This window comes from Labeo rohita, chromosome 20 (assembly GCF_022985175.1).
Source record: "Labeo rohita strain BAU-BD-2019 chromosome 20, IGBB_LRoh.1.0, whole genome shotgun sequence".
Classification (NCBI taxonomy): Eukaryota; Metazoa; Chordata; class Actinopteri; order Cypriniformes; family Cyprinidae; genus Labeo; species Labeo rohita.
Window position 1 is genome coordinate 24,347,170 of NC_066888.1, and position 24,778 is coordinate 24,371,947.

The 24,778-nt window shown below is 34.5% G+C and overlaps 1 protein-coding gene across 2 annotated transcripts in view; it reads left to right on the forward strand.

Moving 5' to 3' along the window:
- The first annotated feature begins 443 nt into the window (after positions 1–443).
- aig1 (androgen-induced 1 (H. sapiens)) overlaps positions 444–24,778 on the forward strand; it is a 55,164-nt gene continuing 30,829 nt past the window's right edge. The window contains exons 1-3 of one of the 2 annotated variants that reach the window (XM_051139335.1): positions 444–671; positions 5,311–5,466; positions 15,173–15,274. In XM_051139335.1, the coding sequence (XP_050995292.1) occupies positions 531–671; positions 5,311–5,466; positions 15,173–15,274 (399 nt within the window). In that variant the 5' untranslated portion in view covers positions 444–530. The remainder of the gene's footprint in view (positions 672–5,310; positions 5,467–15,172; positions 15,275–24,778) is intronic. The other variant, XM_051139334.1, reaches the window with a different exon arrangement.

Below are 24,778 nucleotides of genomic sequence, written 5' to 3' on the forward strand. Positions count from 1 at the left end.
ATATTTTTGTTAGCTGGGAAATTAACTGTTTCTAGTTATCTATTACTGTATCTAGTTTTCCCACAGTCGATGACGGTAAAAAATTGTAATCATTTTTGTAACTTTTCTTGGTATATGAAAATACACAAACTGACTTCCAAAAATAAACCACCTCTGAGAAATAGTAAACAGACTACAAAATGTGACAACACAATGACCTAGAATAGAGTCTAAATGTTTCATTTATACAGTTTGTGCTATATTAGGACAGTAAACAAATCCGGAAAATGATTAGCCTGCTGAAAGACAAATGAAAGGAAAAAACAAAGCGAATCCCCAAAACTCGGTACTGGTGCAATGAGCATGCGCGGACACAAAGAACAGTGACACACTAGCTGCTCTGCACAAGCAGCGATGCTTGTTACTATAGCAACAACCTCTCGCGCACATCCGCCGCCTCCACCAACGTCCTCTCCTCCTCCCCACCGCATAACAGCATCCCTCTGTCAACAGGATATTTCCTGAGACGGAAATACGACGGGGGAAGGAAAATGGCGCTCATCCCATCACAGATCCTCAGAGTAGCGATACTCCTCTCTTATTTTTCCATCCTCTGCAATTACAAAGCCATAGACATGCCCGCGCATCAAACATACGGCGGTAGCTGGAAGTTTCTTACGTTCATAGATTTGGTAAGTGCATGTGTATCGTTCCCATGCAGTGCCTGATATATATATTTATATATAATTTTTTATGACATCTCCATAATGCATTATATAGACAAACCCCTGTTACATATGCAGGTTTCTAAAAAAAGGAGTCCAAACGCCAACACAAATAGTCTTACGTCATATTTACTGAGCATTAAACGTTAATCACATGACGTAATGACTTTTTAAATCTCTAATGATGATGTCATGCTGTTCATATCTCACATCCTCATTAATAATAAATCTTATTCTGAAAGGTTGTGCTGAATTAGGAGCAGTTCAGAGGAGGACAAATTAAGGGTGCATTTACAGTTTTTATAGATAAACTGAAGCATCCTTTTCTTTTGTTCTGGCACCATAAGGGACCAGTCTGTTTGAGTAAATGCAGGTCACATTAGGCGCCAGCAACTGCACGCACGCACATACGCATTGACTGTTATGACAGTCTGTGAGCCAATGAGTCATGTTTTCCACATAAACAGCCCATTTCTCCCCCTTTTTCGAACAGTGATTTTTAATAGCAATAAAAGTTGTTTTGTTACACTTCACATTTACACATCTGTTCCAGTGCACTGTTTGCTTTTTTTCTCTCATTTTTTGGGGGGGAATAATCGCATGTACAGATATGTTCTGTGCAGATGTGTTCGGATTATTGCGGATTGAGATTTTCAAACCTTACGCTGTTTCATAACATGCTGTTTTCTCCTAAAATCCTTAGCGCTTATTTGATATTCTAGCACTTTAAACACTGGACTACAATAAACATATAACTATTGTTCAAAAGTTAGAAATAAAGTACTGGTTTTAATCAACAAAATATTACTGTTTTAAATTAAACTATTCTCTCTCTATATATATGTAAATAAAAATATATTTATTCATAAACTCTTTCATCATCCACAAGCACAGAAAAACTTTCTTTCACCTCAACCATAGAGAGCCAGGGAAGTGATTTATTTGTGCTGCTTTGTATGATAGTACAGTACAGTATAATGATTAATTATGACAGCATTTAAGGACCTCTGACAGCTCTCATTGCATTGCTGTAATGAACCTGGATGATGAGGCTTGTGTGAAACTAATATTAGAACTGACAATAAACACGTCACGTTCAGAGAGGCAGATTATCTCATCTTGGCATGAGAAATGCAAGTACGTCTGGATCAAATACTTGCACTGACTCTCCACAACTGATCTACTCCACTGTAGCATTGTACTTTTATTAACACTCTAAGTAACTACCATTGTGTTAACTGTGATTTTAGCCATTTATGTTTTCATCAGGCCTCATTAATGATTAAATATAGGGCTCAGATTTGGCTTTCCGTTCTCACAATAGGACACTTGAGCAGCCTGGCATTGAATCGGTCTCTCAGTGTCATACATAAAGTGCCTGGTCAAGTGTGGCCGAAAGCTTTCAGTGATCTGACAATGAGATACCCGTGGATTAATTAGCAGAGTTTAATTAGCACAGATGCACAGGTTTTCTGAGTGTATCATTACTGTGATGAAAGGCAGCCTGTATTTTTGTGAGAGCACTTGCTATGTTGCAACTCTAATTATAAAATCTTTTTTAGACAAATAGGGTTAGAAAAAGTCTGTTCCAGTCTAATATTTTAAGACTGAAATGGTGCATTTAAATGCATAGCTTTTAAACTAGTACAATTGCACATTGTTTTATGATTTTTATTTTATCATGAATGCTAAATGTTATTATGTTTTTTTTTCTCTCTCTTTTCGCAGTATACTGTAGCGGTCTGTTGTTTGATAAGAACTGAGGTTTCCTAGCCCAATTATTATTATTCCCAGCCTCAAACAAGCAATTCACTAGATTTCATGGAGACTTGAGTCTCAGTCCAGCAATCCTTGTGGTTGTTTATAAGCACAAAATAAGACTTTGTATAGCTAATAAATGATTTTATGCCTCTATTGGCTTCATGTCCTTGCACCATAGCTGTTTTTTAACTCTCAACTAATGTGAGAAAAGAATGAACGTCCATTTTTAGCTAAGATCAAAAGCAGTAGTGAGGGTAGAGTAAGAAAAATAGATGATTTTAGGCAGCTGGTAATAGGGATTTAAGACTTTTCCAATAAAAGATTGGTTTTGGACAAATCGAACATTTATATGAAGCCTTAGCAGGGCTTCTCCTGTCTTCAGACAGCAGGAAACAAATTTAGGAGCAGAAAGATAATGAGGAATGAAATATTAAAGAGTGCATTAATGGGAGACTTTTTTGCATGTTGGATATCTGCGGAGGAGATATAATAAAGAAACCCTCATAATTCCATAATGTCTTTCCATCTTAAATTAATGTCAAAGCAATCTCCTAACACTCTCATCACGAATGTTCGCTAATGGAAAATGGGCTAAAAAAAAGACATATTAGCTTAAGACGAGGAATAGGTTATGGAGGAAAGGTTGTGTATTAAATTATTCCAGTGCCAGTGTTCTTGCAGCCTGTCGTGCATTGTAACATTTTAAAGCTTGTCAACTGTATCTGTATATTGTTCTGTTTCCTGTGATGTGAGTTTGTTTGCTCTTGGAAAATGATGGCACTTAGAAATACTCATATTCTATTTTGAGACAACTAAAGATGAATGCATGGCTTTCATCAAGTCTCCCTTCAACTTCCCCTTGTGTTCCTTTTATAAGACAGCTTTGATTTGCATGTCAATGAAAGGTCTTCCAAAAAAAATAAAAAATGGAAATATTACTTCATTTATTTATAACAAAAATGGACCAAACCCAGTCATCTTTGCCTGCTGTTTTTAGTTAGGGCTTAAAGGAATATTTAACCCAACAATCCAAGATGTAGATGGGTTTGTTTCTTCATCAGAATAGATTTGGAGTAATTTACCATTATATCATTTGATCACCAATGGATCCTCTGTAGTGAATGGGTGCCGTCAGAATGAGAGTTCAAACAGAGTTCATAATAATCCACACAACCCAATTATCAATTGTATATACTACATTCTGGCATTCAGCTTTTTGATCTCTGATGGCTAATATATAGTTTAAAAACGTGTGTATATATGTAATTTTGTAAATAAATAAATACACTACTGTTGAAAAGGTGTATCATATCATAAAAATAAATAAATAAATGCAAGCAGAAATTAAGGGGCCAAACACAACAGAGGTAAAATGAAGAGCTAAGCAGGATTGGAGACCCCTGTTAAAGGATCATGAAACCCCCTGTTTCAGCACTGGTTAGTTCTCACCACAGTTTTAAAAAATGCTGCAAAAGTAAGCGTGTTGCGCTGCGGAGCGGAGGGGGAAGAGGGGAGAGAGTCAACTTCGGGTTCAGACAGTTTCATTTCGCTCCCTTTGAGTTAACAACACAAATAAATGCACAGCCATTTGCACTCTGTATCGAAAACATACATATTTTTTTGGCCAAACTGGTCAGAAGTTATAAGCAGAAATGTAAATTTTTTGACCAGTAGGTGGCGCTGTGCCAAAACCGTTCAAGAGCACTTACGTCATGCTTGTTTTAACACATACCAAGTTTGGTCAGAATATGCTAAAGCGTTGTGAAAATATAGCCTCATGTTCATTTTTGCACAAACTTTGTCAAATTCATTAACACGCTTTTTGAAAATTGTTTGGTATATTAAAACGCTTTTAATAATTTTGCTCTAAAGATGATCTGAGCCAATTTTGGTCAAAATTGGTGAAAATTTGACAACCTGTCTAGAACGAGTTAGAAAAAAATAGTTTCTTTGAAAATTCCAAATTGCAAAAGATCCTCACTCGTAGAAATGTACATTTTGTAATTTGAAATGTAAATTTATGTATTTGACTTGGTATGAGTCAAGGAATTAAAAGGGGAAAAAATTGGCCTGTTGGTGGCGCTAGAGAGTTTGAGGTAGAGACTCCAAATTTGGTGTGGTTAATGATGAGACTGTCCTTTATCTGTGTGCCAAATCTCATAACTTTTCTGCAAGCGGTTCTATAAGATTCATAACAATACACTAAAGTGTTTGAAAAATACAGCATTTTACTACAAAATTTGAAATAGTCCATGCTCAAAATGGCTGACATAGCAAAACTGTTATTGTTTGATTTGGTATGCTGCTCTGAATCTAACAAGATCGCTCTTATGATTTTGGTCATACTGTTCAGAAATTATTAATAATCAAAAATAAAAATGATTTGTACATCTTTTGACCAGTAGGTACAAATTTGGCCTAATGGTGGCACTAGACAGTTTGAGAGAGAGACTCCAAATTTTCTATGATTAATATTGAGACTGACCTCAGTGTGCCAAATTTCATAACTGTCCAGCGAGCGGTTATATGGGTTGCCATAGACTCCAAGAGCAGAAGAAGAAGAAGAAGGAACAATTAGATAATAACAACAATAATAACGATAATAATTAAAGTAAAGTAAAAGTAAACCTAGGTGCTTGGCCCCTAATTATATTGTGAAATTTTCTTACAATTTAAAATAACTTTTCATTTATATAACAAAGTCTTTGTCAAAATGTAAAGGTCAAAAGGTCACATCATTGTTCTTAGTGTTGCATTTACAAATCTGATGGGACATGTGTCCCATTTCTTCAGGGTGTAGTACATTACCTTTCTCTAACCAGTATGTTATGATTCCCCATGTCAGGTCATTCAGGCGGTGTTCTTTGGAGTGTGTGTCCTTACTGACCTCTCAAGCCTTTTGACAAAAGGCACTGCCAGTATGGAGCAAGAGAGACAGTTGAGGAAGCTGATTGGCTTACGAGACTGGATGATGGCTGTTCTGGCCTTTCCCGTTGGTGCGGTATGTATAAACCACCAATCAGATTTCTTGTTTTGCATATGTACACTCACTGACTGAGATGTATAAAAATACTCTTTATTTTTGTTAGTTGGATCAACATCTGGAGTCTATAAGCAGTGCTGCTGGCTCAATGAGGATATGTTGATATTCAGATAACATCAATGCTTAGAATCAACATTGAAAATTGGATTGAAATTGAATAAAAACACCAATATGGGCAATTTTCAAAGCGAAATAATGTAGTGATCTAGATTATTACCGTGCATAGAAAACTAGCATTCAGAGTAAAGTTTGGAAAAGTTTCAGCTTTTAAGCCTTCACACATGCAAACATTGCATTTTTTGTATACGGAAAATCAGCAAAAGTCATTGGCTGTTGGCGGTGACTTACGGTGCGGTTAGTTTAAAGTGTGTGAACCTACCGTAAACTCTCTGAGCCATCAAGTTCCATTGTTAATGTGTGGGAAAGAAAAAAAAACAGTACAGTAACGGAACATGAATGCAATACTTTGTCTGAAGCTGCCCTTCCAACTCCCACACGTCACTGACATTAAGATGTCTGAAACCACAGAAAAACAGAGGCGACTATTCAAAACTTGTTTCAAGCAATCATTCAGTGAATCTAAGAAAGGAGGTTTGTGAATAGAGCACATTTGTAGGGGGTGCCAAAGATAAAATACTGCTTGCTGGATATGCCTGACCAATGGTTTAATATTTTTGCAACTTTGCAGTTTCATACATTTGTGGACATTTATCAGTAGTGTACACTATATTACGATAGGTACGATTTTTTAACCTTTTTGAAAAGTCTATAGTATAAAAGTCTATACTCATGAGGCTGAATTTATTTGATCAAATTATTACAATTATTACAATTTTAAATAAATGTTTTCTATTTGAATATATTTTAATATGTAATTTATTCCTATGATGGCAAAGCTGAATTTTCAGCAGCCATTACTCCAGTCTTCAGTATCACATGATCTTTCAGAAATCATTTTAATATGCTGATTTGGAAGTGCTGCAACTTATGAAAACTCATGCAAATGCAAAAGCACCAGCAAATAAAGAAAATTCTCACAACACAGCCATATACAGAAACATGCTACAAATAGTATTAGTACAAGAGTATTTGCAGTGCATTTCTGAATTTGCTGCGTGTTTTTGTATTTGGTTGTTTTGTGAGTATTTGCACCGCATTTCTGTATTCGGGTGTGTTGCGAGCATTTGCAGCGCGTTTCTGTATTTAGGTGTGTTGCGAGTATTTGCAGTGCATTTCTGTATTTGGGTGTGTTGTGAGTATTTGCAGCGCGTTTTTGTATTTGGTTGTGTTGTGAGTATTTGCACCGCGTTCTGAATTTGCTACGTGTTTTTGTATTTGGTTGTTTTGTGAGCATTTGGGGCGCATTTCTGTATTCGGTTGTGTTGCGAGTATTTGTAGTGCGTTTTTGTATTTGGTTTTGTTGTAAGTATTTGCACCGCATTTCTGTATTTGGGTGTGTTGCCAGTATTTGCAGTGTGTTTCTGTATTTGTTTGGGTTGTGACTTTGCAGTGCGTTTTTGTATTTGGTTGTGTTGTGAGTATTTGCACCACGTTTCTGAATTTGCTGCGTGTTTCTGTATTTGGTTGTGTTACGAGTATTTGTAGTGCATTTCTGTATTTGGTTTTGTCGTGAGTATTTGCACCATGTTTCTGTATTTGGTTGTGTTGTAAGTATTTGTAGTGGATTTCTGTATTTGGTTTTGTTGTGAGTATTTGCACCACGTTTCTGAGTTTGCTGCGTGTTTCTGTATTTGGTTGTGTTGCGAGTATTTGTAGTGCATTTCTGTATTTGGTTTTGTCGTGAGTATTTGCACCACATTTCTGTATTTGGTTGTGTTGTAAGTATTTGCAGTGCATTTCTGTATTTGGTTGGGATGTGAGTATTTGCACCACGTTTCTGAGTTTGCTGCGTGTTTTTGTATTTGGTTGTTTTGTTTTGTAGTGCGTTTCTGTACTTGGTTGTGTTGCGAGTGTTTGTAGTGCATTTTTGTATTTGGGTGTGTTGCAAGTATTTGCAGCGTGTTTCTGTATTTCTTTGGGTTGTGAGTATTTGCAGAGCTTTTTTGCATTTGGTTGTGTTGTGAGTATTTGTAGCAGGTTTTGGTATTTGATGGTTTTGTGAGTATTTGCAGTGCGCTTCTGTATTTAGGTGTGTTGCGAGTATTTGCAGTGCATTTCTGTATTTGGGTGTGTTGTGAGTATTTGCAGCGCGTTTTTGTATTTGGTTGTGTTGTGAGTATTTGCACCGCGTTCTGAATTTGCTACGTGTTTTTGTATTTGGTTGTTTTGTGAGCATTTGGGGCGCATTTCTGTATTCGGTTGTGTTGCGAGTATTTGTAGTGCGTTTTTGTATTTGGTTTTGTTGTAAGTATTTGCACCGCATTTCTGTATTTGGGTGTGTTGCCAGTATTTGCAGTGTGTTTCTGTATTTGTTTGGGTTGTGACTTTGCAGTGCGTTTTTGTATTTGGTTGTGTTGTGAGTATTTGCACCACGTTTCTGAATTTGCTGCGTGTTTCTGTATTTGGTTGTGTTACGAGTATTTGTAGTGCATTTCTGTATTTGGTTTTGTCGTGAGTATTTGCACCATGTTTCTGTATTTGGTTGTGTTGTAAGTATTTGTAGTGGATTTCTGTATTTGGTTTTGTTGTGAGTATTTGCACCACGTTTCTGAGTTTGCTGCGTGTTTCTGTATTTGGTTGTGTTGCGAGTATTTGTAGTGCATTTCTGTATTTGGTTTTGTATTTGGTTTTGTTGTGAGTATTTGCACCACGTTTCTGTATTTGGTTGTGTTGTAAGTATTTGCAGTGCATTTCTGTATTTGGTTGGGATGTGAGTATTTGCACCACGTTTCTGAGTTTGCTGCGTGTTTTTGTATTTGGTTGTTTTGTTTTGTAGTGCGTTTCTGTACTTGGTTGTGTTGCGAGTGTTTGTAGTGCATTTTTGTATTTGGGTGTGTTGCAAGTATTTGCAGCGTGTTTCTGTATTTCTTTGGGTTGTGCCTTTGCAGTGCATTTCTGTATTTGGTTGTGTTGTGAGTATTTGCAGAGCGTTTTTGCATTTGGTTGTGTTGTGAGTATTTGTAGCAGGTTTTGGTATTTGATGGTTTTGTGAGTATTTGCAGTGCGCTTCTGTATTTGGTTGTATTGTGAGTATTTGCAGTGCGTTTCTGTATTTGGTTGTAATTGTGAGTATTTGCAGTGCGTTTCTGTATTTGGTAGAATTGTGAGTGTTTGCAGTGCGTTTCCGTATTTGGTTGTGTTGTGAGTATTTGTAGCAGGTTTCTGTATTTGATGGTTTTGTATTTGCAGTGCGTTTCTGTATTTGTTTGTGTTATGAGTATTTGCAATGCGTTTCTGTATTTGGTAGAATTGTGAGTATTTGCAGTGCATTTCTGTATTTGGTTGTATTGTGAGTATTTGTAGCAGGTTTCTGTATTTGGTTGTATTGTGAGTATTTGCAATGCGTTTCTGTATTTGGTTGAGTTGTGAGTATTTGTAGCAGGTTTCTGTATTTGGTAGTATTGTGAGTATTTGCAGTGCGTTTCCGTATTTGGTTGTGTTGTGAGTATTTGTAGCAGGTTTCTGTATTTGATGGTTTTGTATTTGCAGTGCGTTTCTGTATTTGTTTGTGTTATGAGTATTTGCAGTGCGTTTCTGTATTTGGTAGTGTTGTGAGTACTTGTAAGAGGTTTTTGTATTTAGTTGTGTTGTGAGTATTTGCAGCACGTATGTCAAACTAATGAAAATGTTTTCTTAATTTTGCATGTGTTTTTTCATGTGCAGCGCTTTGAGCTCACTCGGCCACCGTAGATTTGCCTCTCAGGGAACATTTCTTCTTATTATCAGTGTCAAAAACAAAATATTTTGGTGAAAACCATGATATGTTTTATTTCAGCAATAGAAAGTTCAAAAGAACTGCATTTGTATGAAATAGAAATCTGTTTGTACTATTATAAATGTCTTTACTGTCACTTTTGATCAATTGAATGTGTCTATATTGTGCAATCCAGTTCAAACGGTTGCTGTGTCTTGTCTTTGTAGGGCAGAATAAACACTAGGTGACTTTAGATCTGTATTTACACCATCAAGGCACTGAATCATCTGATTCTTTAAAAGGCACAATAGGTGAACTGATGGAAAAGGCATGGGCCTGCAGGTCTGGTCAGACAGCATCTGTATTCTCTTAGCACATACCGCTATATCTAGCCACATCCACACATGCTGCTTTGCATAAGGGGACTACAGACACCAATACGCATTGTCTTAAACGTACAGCCTATTTGTTTTGCAAATGTCCAGTCATCTATCTGGCACTGCCACAAAACCAGCTATGCAATAAAATCCTGTCTGTGAAGTGAAGAAGGAAACACTATGTTGTTTCTGTTTTGTGTGAGTGTGTGTGTCCGTGATGACCATCAGATAATTGCATGGAAAATATTTAAATTTTGATCACAAATGTCTTGCTTTGTTTCTGGCTGGCTAAAGCCGCTTTAATATTGCATGGCACAATGTTAGTAGGGAGTTTAAGATGTCAAACGACAGTGTCAAAGTGACTTAAACCTTAAGTGGAAAGAAAATTGACTCTGCTCATTTCATTTTAATGAAAGAGACACAGGCATTAAACTTACATTGGAAGGAATCACTAATAATAAAACCTTTTTCTTAATAGCAAAATAGTAAATTAAGCAAATTGTACAAATACAAAATTAATTCTATAGTGTGCAAAAAAAAATATGGGTCAAAAGTTAGAATATATATTTTTAAAATGTTTTTGTGATGATATTAGAATGATTTCTGAAGGATCATGTGACACTGAAAACTAGGAAGGAATAAATTATATTTTAAAATATATTTTAAAGGAAAAATTATTTAACATTGTAAAAATATTTCTGTTTTTAATTTATTGTTGATACAAGAAGATGCAGTCTTGGTGAGCATAAAAGACAAATCTTAATTATGCCAAACCTTGGCCAACCTAGGCCTACACTTAATGTTTTGTCTCCATTTTACTTACTGTTTTTGGAGAAATTCTGCAAAACATATTTAAAAATGAATCAATGAATAAATATTAAATACAGTACTGTATAATATAATGTTTTAAATATACATAAAGATACTTACAGCTCTGACCATTGCATCAATCTGTGGGTATTTGTAGAACTTGCGACTGCAGATTCTCAGCGGGACTTAACGAGATGGCAGACAGAGGAGGCTTCCTTGTTAGCTTGTAAAAAACTTAGCAGCCAGACAGCCATGGTACAAACACAAAATAGATGCTTGACTTGGCCCTGGCCCCACAGTCTAAGAGCTGGGCATGAGGCTCAGCTTACACCCATCACAATGAGCATCATTAGTGCTGACGTTAATATTGGGAAGCAGGCTCTGCTGTGTTTGAGTGATATGCATACTTTGTTAGCCTTAGCCCAGGTCATTTCCTGGCACCTATTAGTGGTGTATGTGTCTCGCTGATATTCACTCTTCTGCATTGTAGACTGAAACGCAATGGGACCACATTCTGCAGCATCTGCTTAAAGAAACAGTTCAGCCAAAAATAAAACTTTCCTGAAAATTTACTCAACTCCATGCCAACTAAGATGTAGACGAAGGAACAGATTTGGAGAAATTTAACATTACATCACTTGCTCACCAACTGATCCAGTGATTGGGTGTCATCAAAATGAAATTTCAGACAGCTGATAAAAACATCACAATAATCCACAATGCTTATGCTAATGATTATAATAAGACATTAAAATTATATTATAGACTGTTTTTTGTACTGGAAGCGGATACTGGACGGCTTGCACATTCAAGTTACAAATGGCCGCATAAGCACTTATGTTAAAATAGGGTGGAAACAGTATGTCATGCCTAGGGATGGAGTCTCCCATTCCAGCTAGCTTGGCTGAATACTAGAGAAGGTTTGAAGTTTGTTATGTGGTTTATCCACAGTGCCCAATGAGAGTGTGTGGAACAGGCAAATCCAAATAAACCACCTGTCCGACAGTCAACTTAGTTAACTTGCGCTTTCAAGATGAAGCCTGACGTTTACTTGAATTATGCTTCAAAAGCACAACAGTTTCCTTTCACATGGTCTATCCTCATAGTGCCGCCCGTTTATTTGGATATGGCGACCGTCATCCAAGCTCTTACTGGAAACAAGAATCCTGCAAAATAATCGGAGACACCCAAACCAAACAGAAATCTGTCACGCCCATAAATGAGGCCCATTAATGCAAATACGTTTGAGCAGTTCAGGATTACAGCACGGGAAGTGAAATTCCTCCTCGGAGAGCCTGGGACTTCAAACGCTCTCTCACGAGGCCTGCATGCCCCACACCAACGTGCCTGTTTTTTTTCACAGAGTGTGTGATGTCCTCATCATCTTAACACTGTCCTTTTTCACAGAAGGCATCTGTAGCTCCAAGTAAGTGTTGGATAAAAGCAAGAAAAAAAGAAGTCAGCTCTCAGGGATTAATTATGGTATGCTGATATGAGAATATGAGCTTTGCGTGTTGGTTCGCTGTGCTCATGGCTGGTTTTAATGCTTGTCGTGGTTTTGCGCAGAGATTGTGTCCTGTAGATGAGGGAATCAAAGAGGATATTAGACAAGTTAGACTTTTCGGCATAATGAGATGTGCCCGCATGAGGCAGTCTGACGGAAGACCTGCTGGGAATCTGGGGGTGAGGAATGGGCTCAATTTAAAGTCATTGCGGGGAGTGAGAGGTCTTAAAAAGTTATGAAGTTCTCTGAAGATAAAATGTAGTTCCCTCATTTCAGAAAAGTCCATAATTGAGATGGCTGGCACCTGATAACATACAAGAGTCATTTACTATTCTAATACTTGTTCTGTGCTGAATTATATAATGTTAACCATGGGAAAGAGCTTTAAAGGGGTCATCGGATGCAAAATTCACTTTTACATTTTGTTTGAACTGAAATGTGTCTTGGGAGTTTGTGTACACAACCACCCTATAATGATAAAAATCCATTCAGTGTTTTTTTTTTTTAAATCCCCAAAAATCATAACCCTTTTCTCAGATCGAGCCATTCTCAGATTCTTGGCTGTGTGATGTCACACAGACCCAGGCCCCTCCCACAATTGTTGATTGACACTGGTATTTTACCTTAGCTCCGCCCCGAATAAGCTGTAAACTGTCCGCCATTGTTTCGTCGTGATTTCTAAGCGATTGAGGTGTTCTGTTTTTGGATGTAATAATGATCATAGCAGTCATCATTTACTCCTGACATCTGAAGACGCAGAGGATTACTTTTGTTTTTGAAGGGAATGTACCCCCCCGATCTACCCAAATGCATCTATGTTCGCACAAATCATTCGTAATCCAGCTTTACCTACAGAAAAAGTGAGTATAAGGGTTTTTAATGAATCTTTGCAAATCGCCTTTCCTAATAATGTGGTAGTTAGCAAGTTCCACAGCTAAATGCGGCTAAAGTAAACAGTCTCTCACGAGAACAGCTCGTCACCCCACAGAAGAGAGGGGCGGGGTGAGCAGTGCTCATTAGTATTTAAAGGAACGTGCACCGAAGCGAGTCGCTGTGAACAGAGCTAGGGTGTTGTTTTACACTACCATTGAGAAATTTTAACCAAAGTATAGACTTTTCATTAAGACCCTAAAGAATCATATCAACTTGGCCATCTGATGACCCCTTTAATGTTGTTGATTTTTAGCCATAAAGCTGAGAAATAATCACAAACATGTCTTTTAAAGTCAGTGTAAAGGCAATTCAAAGAATTGTTTCTAAACATGTTAGAAATGTATTGCTGAAAACACATTACAAAGACTGTCAACTATGTAGTTCTGAATTGTGGAGTTAGACCATTAAAGGGGTCATCGGATGCCCATTTTCCACAAGTTGATATGATTCGTTAGGGTCTTAATGAAAAGTCTATAACATACTTTGGTTGAAAGTTCTCAGTGGTAGTGTAAAAAACACCCTTTTTAACTTGTAAAAATCAGCCCTTTTCAAAGCTGTTTTGTTGCATTTGCCTTTAAATGCTAATGAGCTCTGCTCACCCCGCCCCTCTCTTCTGTGGGCTGACAAGCAGTTCTGTTTACTTTAGCCCCAAAACTTGCTAACTAGCACATTATTAGGAAAGGCAATTTGCAAAGATGCATAAAAAACCCTTATACTCTAGAATGATTCGCGCAAACATTTAGACAAATCGGGGATCGGCGCATTTCCTTCAAAAACTAAAGTAACGTTAATCCTCTGCGTCTTCAGCCGCTCAGATGTCGGGAGTAAATGACGACTGCTATGTTCATTATTACATCCAACAACAAAACACCTCAATCGGAGACATTCTTGTCTTCCCTCTGCACCGGAGTCAAAACAATGGTGGTCGGATTGTTTACAGCTCACTCAGGGTGGGTCTAAGGTAAGACGGCCGTGTCAGTCAACTATCGTGGGAGCGGCCTTGGTCTGTGTGACGTCTCATAGACAAGATGCTGAGAATGGCTTGATTTTAAAAAGGGGATATTACTTATAAAGATATCCACTGGGTGGATTTCTGGCTTTTAATATGAATATGGTAGCTTTAAGGTTATCTATAAGCTATTGTGCTCCAAATCAAAGACAAAATTCAAATTTACATGACGTAAGCATTCAAAACTTACAGTCTTTAACTTCCGCCGATATGGATCAACAATTTTGATGACATCACTCTGCACTTCAGCTTAACATCAAACTTCTGTCCAATCACATACTGTCTAGAATTCGAAACGTCCTGTCCCCTCAAGTATAAATAGACACTAAAGCTGTGGTTAAAATTGGTCACTTGTTCACAGAATTTGCATTTTCTGTATGTTGAATGGCACGTAGTGCATTATATAGGGGATAGGGAACGATTCAGAGACAAAATAGCATGGAGCGGATCTTATGCACGAGTTTGCGCAGACCACAAAATGTATCAGACCCAATTGAATTCTACACAGAATGCTATAATTTATAGCAAAATGGATGAGATTGTGGCTGTCATACGCTGTCAGATGCGGCTTTACCGAGCTCAACGGCTCTGGCCCAAGCTATAAGATAACCTAAACGCTATTGGCCATTTAAAAAAGGAGGCGGGACTGCTTGATATGTCCTGCCCTGTCTTCCTGTTTCAGCTGAAATGACTTAAACACATAAAATAATGCTGCGTGCTTCAAAGCACTTCAGTGTAAGTTCAGGAAGTAATGCTTCAACAGTATAGAGATTTTGCTGTATTGCTGTTTATCCCACACTATGGGTGTATGTTTACATGACAACAATGTACTAAAAACAAATAGGGTGGTGTGGCCAGGCCAGTAGTTGGTGATGTAACACACAACTCACCTGTATACATAACGTGGACTGATCACTTAGTATGTGCGTGCATGATGTCACCATATCACAAATTTAAGTTTTTGTAGTTTACATGCATTTTCAAAAACACATTGAAAGCTGTTCTCAAAAGTTAACATTTTAGACTTCCAAAATGGTGGTGTTGTGTAAATGAATGGCAAAAATGCATAAAAAAAAATCAGTTTTAGTTGAAAATGATGTACAAGGCAAAACAATTATACAATATGCTGATGAAATAAAGTCAAACTACTGCCAGAAGGTTTTTTTTTTGTGATTGAATGATTCATTATCAGTTTCTCCTTTGTTTTTGGTTTGCAGTTTGTGGTGACGATGTTCTGGACGCTTTACGTGTATGACAGAGATTTGGTATATCCAAGACTCCTGGACAACTTTATACCTCAGTGGTTAAACCATGGCATGGTGAGTAGAAAATGGCTTTCTTTTCTTTCTAGAAACTACAAGACTGTAAAATATGTTTGCTAGTTTGAAATCACTGAAAATACAAATGTCTTTCTAAATGAACAATGATATTATAAGCTTATAGCAATATATAGATAGATAGATCACTCTCAGAGAGGAACAAAAGAAATAGCACATTTTGTTCTTTTCAGACTTTTGAGCCACATTGACGTCAGACGTGAAATGCTAGTCTTTGTGCAAATGTTCATTTCAATCCGGTGGAACAAAAGCTTCAAGGTGGGGTCCAAGTGGCAGGTCTTGTTTTTATGACAGGTGACTGTTGTGATGTTAAGTGTGGTGGCATTTTTAGCTGGTGTGTAATTCCAGTAGCAAATCGCTAAAGTGACTCTGCTGGCATCAGTGAGAAAGAATGTTTACATTGACATATTGTCATGAATGCAGCATTATTGTATCTGCAGAACCGAAACGACTTCACTGCAATTAGTCTCTACAAGAGATATTTAATAACCCAAACGCTTCCATATTGAATCCCTTTTTAATCTGCTGAAGTGGCCTCGACGAAAGAGGTTTTGGGACCTAGAGGCTTCTGATAGATTGATAGGAAATACAACTCAGAATGAGGCTATTACTGGAAATGCGGTTGGATGTCTCAGTCGTCGCTAATCACAGGATGTATTTGGTTGACTTGGGTATAGCCCGGGGCCAATGACAACACACGTAGCGGTTGCTAGGGAAACATGTCTCGGTTATTAATCAACATGAATGTAACCTTTGAGCCTAATCAGAAATTGTCTCTATCTTTAATGTGCAGTGGCATTATGAAATCACATGCAATTGGATTTTCCGCAGGGTTTTTAAACCTTTCAACATTTGTCATTAATACACATTAGACTGTACATGATTTTCTAGGTTTGGCTTTTAGGTAAGTGCTAAAAATGTACATTTAATTTCTGGTTGATTGTGACCCAAAACTGAGTATGAGCAGGAAAAAAACAATGCATTTAATAAAAACTATGATTGCTTATTGTAAGGATATCAAGAACAAAAAATGTTCTCACTATAGGCCGTTCAAAATCTAAATTCAGTAGATCGACCATAATTCAGGGTTTCCAATGAAGAGAATGCTTTTTCCTGCTTTGGACAATGGTGTTCTCCAGCCAGAGAAGGAACAGAGGTCTTGTGATCTAAATACAGTTGTGCTGCTGAGGACTGACCCATGGGAGAGAACTACCTTCCAGCTGAGAACAATTTGTGCTATGCAAAAGTTCCAGATTATCCCGCCTGTGACTGAAAGGGGTTACTCCACTGTAAATATTTTGAAGCATTCCATGGTACCACATTTGTTTGTTTACCCGTGCTGCTATGGCAACTGTCTTCTGTTCACTGGCTGCTCTGACAAAGAAACGGTGACTAAGGCTTGTTACTGTTAGGCACAAAGTCGAGTCGGAGCTGTGGCCTGAGCATTTATACCAGAGATTACGTGACAGGTATGTCTGCAGGTATTCACACAAAAATAAATATTTCAAATGCAAAGCAACTTTTCATAAATAATAATAGTTATAATAATAATATTTTTTTATTAAAATGATGCATTAATTGTGCAAAATAAATTCTAACAATAAAATTGTTATAATAAAAATTAAACATGAGACTATTTGTTTGAAAACTAATTAAACTGCAAAGCAACTACCATAAATAGAAATAATAATAATAATAATAATAATAATACTTTTCTTTATAATTATGCAATTAACTAAATAAACATTATAACAATTATACTATTATAATTATAATTTTAATATGAAAAAAATAAACATGATACTATTTGCTTGAGGACTATTTAGACTGAAAAGCAACTACAATAAATAGAAATAATAATAATAATAATAATAATAATAATAATAATAATAATAATAATAATAAAAATAATTTTCTTAAAACTATGACACATGAAAATAATTTTTAAATGAACATAAATTGTAACAATAACATTAGAATATAAAAAATAAATATGAAAAATATATTTAAGAAATAAAGACTATTTAGACTGCAAAATAACTACCATAAGTAGAAATAATGATGATAATAATAATAATTTTAAATTATGCAATTATTAAATAAAATAAATTCTAACAATAAAAGTATAATATTAAAAAATAAACATGAGAAAATTTTTCTTGAATACTAATTAGACTGCAAAGCAATTACCATAAATAAAGTAATTATAATAATAATAATAATAATAATAATAATAATCTTTAAAAATATGCAATTATTAACAAAATAAAAATTATAACGATAAAATTATAATATAAAAAAATAATTGCTGTTTGCTATTTATAATGCAAAGCAACTACAATAAATAGAAATAATAGAAATAATGTAATAATAATAATAGTAATTTTCTTTAAAATTATGCAATTATTAACTAAATAAAAATTATAATATAAAAATAGACTATTTTCTTGAAGACTATTTAGAATGCAAAGCAACTACAGTAAATAGAAATAATAATAATATTTTTCTTAAAACTATGAAACATGAAAGTAATTTATAAATTAACAAATTATAACGATAACATTTTAATATAAAAAATAAATCTGAAAAATACATTTAAGAAATAAAGACTATTTAGATTTAGATTGCAAAACAACTTTGTAATAATAATAATATTATTATTATTATTATTAACTAAAATAAATTCTAGAGACTATTAAATAAATAAATTCATGAGACTATTTGCTTGAAGACTATTTAGACTGCAAAGTAACCATACCATAAATAGAAATAATTCAAATAAGATTAATAATAATAGTAATACCAATAATAATAATATATTTTTAACTATGAAAGATTAATTTATAAATTAACATAAATTCTAAAAATAACAAAATAAAAAAAAATATATGAAAAATATGAAATAAAGACCAATTAGACTGCAAAACAACTTTGTAATAATTATAATATTGTCTTAAAACTATGATAATTACGGTAATTTATAAATTAACATCAATTACAACAATTACATTACAATATAAAAAAAATAAATATGAAAAATACCATAAGGACCATTTAGATTTATTAGATTATTATAATTATTATTATTCTATTTTCTTATAATGAAAGAATAATGTTACAATAAAAATATTATTATATTTAAAATAATATTAACTAAATGGACTACAATTATTATTATGTTTTTATTGCTGTAGTCTAATGATCAAGCTATTGTGTCAAAAACAGAAATGAAACAAATCAGTTCTGCTTAGTGTCAGATCTCTATTTTATACCATGTGCCTGTCAGTGAAACACCCACAGCAGGGCATTTATGAATCCTTTACACCTTGATGCACCGAAATAAAGAGAAGCAGCTTTTCGCAGCTTCCCTAGAAATTAGGCCACAACAAACTATAACAGCACCGGACAACCGCTCCTTTCAAGTCATTTCATTTGAATACACAAGACATATTTATAGTTGTGACGGTGCATGCAGCTCACGGCTACGAAAGTCCTTTGAAACTTTCAGGGACTCTCTAGATATATGTAGACACATGCAAATATTTGCAAATATTAATCACATCACTGGAATTTGAAAACTTTGTCTGTTTAAGTGCAGACAGGAAGTGAGATGAAAAAATACAATTTTCCCCAAGTGACAAGGGAAAGGACGTTTTCCCTGTTTTGAAGCTGTCAACAGCATTGTTGTATTTCACAAGCCTGTCAGGACTCATAATGCGGTGATAACAATCAAAACACAGCCATTTCAATAGGACTTAAGAGGCCACTACTAAACTTTCAGAGCATCATCGGGAGGCGGTTTACCTGCGTCAAAGTATCTGTGACAATAATCCCGTCTCCGCTTTGTAATTACTCCACTGCAAAGAGAGGCCTGTCAGAAGAGAGTCGCGCTGCTCTAATGTTAATGCCAGTGGCCTCCCGCTGAGCAGCCCCCATGTTCAAAGCGCCTCGCTCCAAACGTGTACCACAAATAAACATCTTACACCTGCTTAGAAAAGACACCGCTGCTGCACAACTCAAAATAAAAGCACAAAAGACCCGGAGAGGCCGACTTCCCACGTGAAGGTATTTTCTGGAGTAGCCGACGTATTGCTGGAGCTCTTAGCGTTTAACTTTCCTCATATTTAATTCAGCAGGTAGGCTTTTAAACGATACGGGTCATTGTGCACGGGGGCTTTTATGAATGATTACCTGTGGTAAACAAGCCCAAGTTCTCCGTCGCTCTTTTATTCACACTGCTAATTGTTCGGGGGGAAACAAACAGGATACATGGCAATTCCTTTTCCACAGCGTGACCTTGAACGCACTCGGTTCGGCTAATTAATCATGCAGTAAGTTCAAAGACAATGACATCAATATTTATGACCGACTTACAGTTTCAAAACCTTCGAAAACATCCGTCGCCGATTTTTACACAAGTATGCCGTTTAACCAAGCACTGTAGGTCAGTAATGAATTCCAGTCAGCTTCTTTTGGCCTGTGGAGAAAAACTCACACTGAGAGGAAGCAGACTTTGCCTTTTTTCAAATTGTCTCTCAACCTGTCTGTGGCATTTCTCTGCAATTTCTTCTGCTGGATTTGTGGGATGTTGTTTAGAGTAGAAAATAGCTGTGCCCACAGGCCAATTTGAAGAGTGCTCTCCTCCGAAAATTGTCTCTAACTGTACGCTCCTGCTGCGAGTACCAGTATGTTCGGAGCGTGGGGATAAGTGTTTCACCATTTACAGTAAAAAGAATCCATCCTCCGAGCGAGAGGAGAAATACATCCATGCGACTGAAATCGATCAATGTCAACGTCCACGGCTGTGCTAAACCGATCCGGGCTGCTGATGCACTCCGGTGGTGTTTTCTCTGCATCTAATAACATGTTTGGTTTGCAACTGTCAGAGGAACCTCAGACAGACTAGCTTGTGCTTAACCAATGGTGTTACCCGGACCGTCTTTAAGATACCGCGAGGATAGGAACCAGATGTCAGAGGATATCAGAGTTTTTACAGGCTTTGCTTCACTTTCTACATTCATAAAAATAAATAAATAAAAAATATATATATATATATATATATATATATATATATAATATTATATTTATTTTATATATATATTAATTTATTTATTTTTATTGCACTTTTTTATGAAAATATGAAGTGTAGCAGTTTCATAAATATACACACATTTAAATATTATTATATATGAATGTATGAAAGTATAATATATTATTATATTTATATATTATATATTATGTTTATTTTACTTTATGGCTTTACTTAATTGCAACTTTTTATCTCAAAACTCTGTCTTATTTCATGCAATTGTACATTTATATCTCACAATTTTTTTCTCTGAATTCTGAGTTTACATTGCAATTCAGTTTTTTCCCCCACTGAGAAAAAAAGGCAATTGCTATTTTTTTTATTTATGTATTTTTTGCAATTGCAAGTATCTCACATTATATATATATCATTATATATCTCACATTTAAGACTTTTATTTCCAGAATTCAGAAATTTTATCTCATAGTTATTTTTTTTTGTTTTGTTTTTGATGACATAAAAGTAACTAATAAATTATTTTGACTTATAAATGCTACTGTATACTATGATATATCATTAGACAGTAATTAGGAAACAAAAATCATACATTCTGATAATATTATAATATATAAATAATATAATATAATATAATAATTAATGTAAAATAATAGAAAAATATATATACATAATTATTAAATGTTAAATATATATTAACTCTCTCATTCTCTCTCTCTCTCTCTCTCTCTATATATATATATATATATATATATATTTTTTTTTTAATTGCACTTTTTTCTAATAAAAATGTAAAGTGTAGCAGTTTTAATAGATATACACATTTAAAATAATATTGAATAAGACTGTATGAAAATATAATATAGTTAGGGTTTTTTTTTTTCATTTTCTAGGTTAAAATTATTTATCTAATTTACTTTATGGCTGCCAGTGCATGGCAGTTAATGCACTGCTGGTGCAAAACAAAATAATACATTTAAAAAACGATACAACTAAATATGAAACTAGAAAACTAATATATAAAATAAAAATTGGCACTCGAAAAAATATATAAACTGTACACAGTTTTGTAACTTTTTAACTTTTGTAAATGATTAACAATAATTAATACAAATAACATATAATGGTTATGAATATTAATTATTAATAATATAATAATTAGAAATAATAATCAAATTTATTATAAATTATACATACATTATATACACACTATTTTATATACATTTTAATAAACAATTATTATATATAAATATATATATATATATACACACCTTCAAAGCAAACTAACCCCAAAAGTGAAATTCTGTCATCATTTACTTTCCCTCATGTAATTTTAAACCTCTAAGACTTGCTTTCTTCTGTGAAACACGAAAAAAAGAAACTGAAAATGTTCAACTGTTTTTGTCCAAACCAATTCAGTGGAGTAAATGATGATAAAAAAAAACACCTAAATTCAAAATGATTCTGGCTCAGCATTCATAAGCTGAATGCAAACTACCCATCAATTATAATACTGGCCAAGTATACAAACCAAAAGGTCTGTCTGACAACTGGAAATTACAATTTACACAGGCTAGTAATCACCTACAGTGGCCAGACCCTGATTCATGCGTATTATTGAATTATTAGTATTAGTCTCCATAAACGCAAAAGTACGTCAGGCTGTTGACAGATTGCCATCTGGTGGTCGTTGCCAACTTGGGTACTGGTCGCGTACAAGCTCAGACTGTAATTCCCCAGATTGCTGCAAGATGCAGAATCATTTTAATGACATGTTAAAACAAGGCTCCCCTTCATTATGGCCATTGAGGTTTCCCTGCGAAATCTTTTGTCCCGTGGCTTGCCATTCCTCGTGTGCAGTGGAGTAGAGTGAAGCAAAATAAATCATCATTTTTGTGGTATTTTCCACAGTGGAGTGCCACCGTCATCTTCCATAGAACATTTACCCGCGGATTCTTTCATGCATCGCTGGAGGATGCGCGCTTTGATCTTATATCAGGCTGGCCGAGAAACACAAAGCGGCTCAGTATTGTTTCAGAGAGCGTAGTACAGTCAGCGGTTGCACTGGTAAACATAAGGGAGAGGTCAGTGTTATTATTGTTAACAAAACACTAAAACAGAAACTGAAAGAACACCATTTTGTTAACTGGAAAAGAAAACAAAAAACATTTTTATGATTTAAAAACACCTAATAAATTATTTCAATGTTAGGTTTGGATACACAGTATATTATAAATTTGAAACCTTTACATAAACATGATTACACTTTTAAATACTTTTAAATTATACCAGATAATATGTTAACTTTGGCGGGCCTAAAAAAAACTAAAGCCAAGTACTACAATTAAAACTAAATACTGAAAAAATAGTGCAACTAAATAGGAAACTAGAAAGATTTAATTGTTTCAATAAAATTAAAATTAACTTAACTTTAACTTATTTGTGATGACATGCCATTACACAATCATTAGGCAACAAAAATCATACATTCTGATAATCTAATCTAATCTAATCTAATCTAATATAATATAATATAATGTAATAAGAAATATAAAATAATATATAAAATGTTATTAAAAAAATAATAATTACTGGAAATAATAAATAATAATTATTACTTTCATAATTTATCTTTGTTGCATTGAGAAAATAAATAAATAAATAAATAAATAAGCAAGCAAGCAAGCCTGTTTCTGCCAAAGAAGAAAAAAAAATAAAAAGGTAATTGCAACTTTTATTTCAAAATTCTCTTATATCATGCTATTCTAAATTCATATCTCACAATTCTGACTTTTTTTCTCTGAATTCTGAGTTTACACTGCAATTTTGTTTTTTGTTCCCGCTGAGAAAAAAGGTAATTGCAATTTTTTTCTCCGAATTCTGACTTTTCTTTTGCAATTAAAATTGCACATTTATATCTCACATTTAAGACTTTTCTTATCAAAATTCCAAATTTTTATCTTGCAGTTCTTTTTTTTTGTATGTTTCTGCTGTGAAATAAAAATGTAAATAGGTAATGACTTTTTATCTCATAATTCTACTTTTCTCATAATTGTACATATCTCAAAAATCTGACTTTTTCTTCTCAGAATTGCATGTTTGCATAAACTAAGATAATATAAAAATAACAAATGAATTGTTTTAACTTAAAAATGCCACTTGATAATATGATATATCATTAGACAATTATTAGGCAACAAAAATACATACATTCTGATAATAATATAATATAATATAATATAATAATGAATCATGTAAAACAATATAATAATTAATCGTAAAACAATAAACTTTTTATTATTGGTCATACTAAAGAATAATTAATCCTTTCATAATTTATCTTTGCTGCATTGGGACAATAAATAAATAAATAAATAAATAAATAAACAAGCAAGCAAGCAAACCTGTTTTTTTTTTGCCACAGAAAGGGAAAAAAAATTAAAAAGTAAGTACTTTTTATCTCCAAATTATGACTTATTTCATGCAAATTATGACTTATTTCATATTTCATGCTTATGTCTCACAATTATGACTTTTTTCTCTGAATTCTGAGTTTACAATGCAATTCTGTTTTTTCCCCGCTGATTTTTTTTCTTGCAATTGTGAGTTTATATCTCACATTTAACACTTTTTTCTTCAGAATTCTGAATTTTTATCTTGCAGTTCTTTTTTGTATGTTTCTGCCATGAAATAAAAATTTTAAATATATATAGTTAATATATTATATATATATATAGTATCTCAAAATTCAGCCTTTTTTCTCAAAGTTGCATGTTTGTCTCAATTCTGCATTTATATCTCATGATTCTAAGTTTATATATCGCAATCCTATTTTTTTTTTTTAAATGAAGTCAAAATGATGAGATATAAACTCAGATTTGTGACAAAAAGTCAGAATTATGAGATGTAAAGTCACAATTACCTTTTTAAAATGTTTTTGTTGCGTTGTGGAAACAAGCTTCTATAAGATACAAATAATAATAGACTGTATCTTTGTATACAAAGAGCTATATTGTTCAAGAGTGCATGTTGGAACACTAAAAAAGCGTTCTATTAAAATGACAGCATCTCTGTAAATTCTCCTGAATTTGATTGAACCACGTCCGCCGTACCGCATTACGGAGCGTCTGCTCTTGTTTTCCCTGTCATTGTGGTGTTAGCGTTATCTTTTTGCTTGGCAACCACTTCGCTCACTAAAGCTACAGATTGACAGGAGGGATCTGCTTGTTTTTTCTGGCAAACCTCCAGCCACTTACAGAGGACATAATGTACTACGGTCTTATGCAGTGACGGTTCGTTGCAAGTAACCCGGCTCGGGTGAAGTCAAACAAACTACAATATCCTGATGTTTTATCAAAGACCTGTTACATTTTGTTCGAAAACCAAGACGAGACACCACATCTAGGGGCTTTGACATCTTAAGCTGGATTTTCGCAAATGCA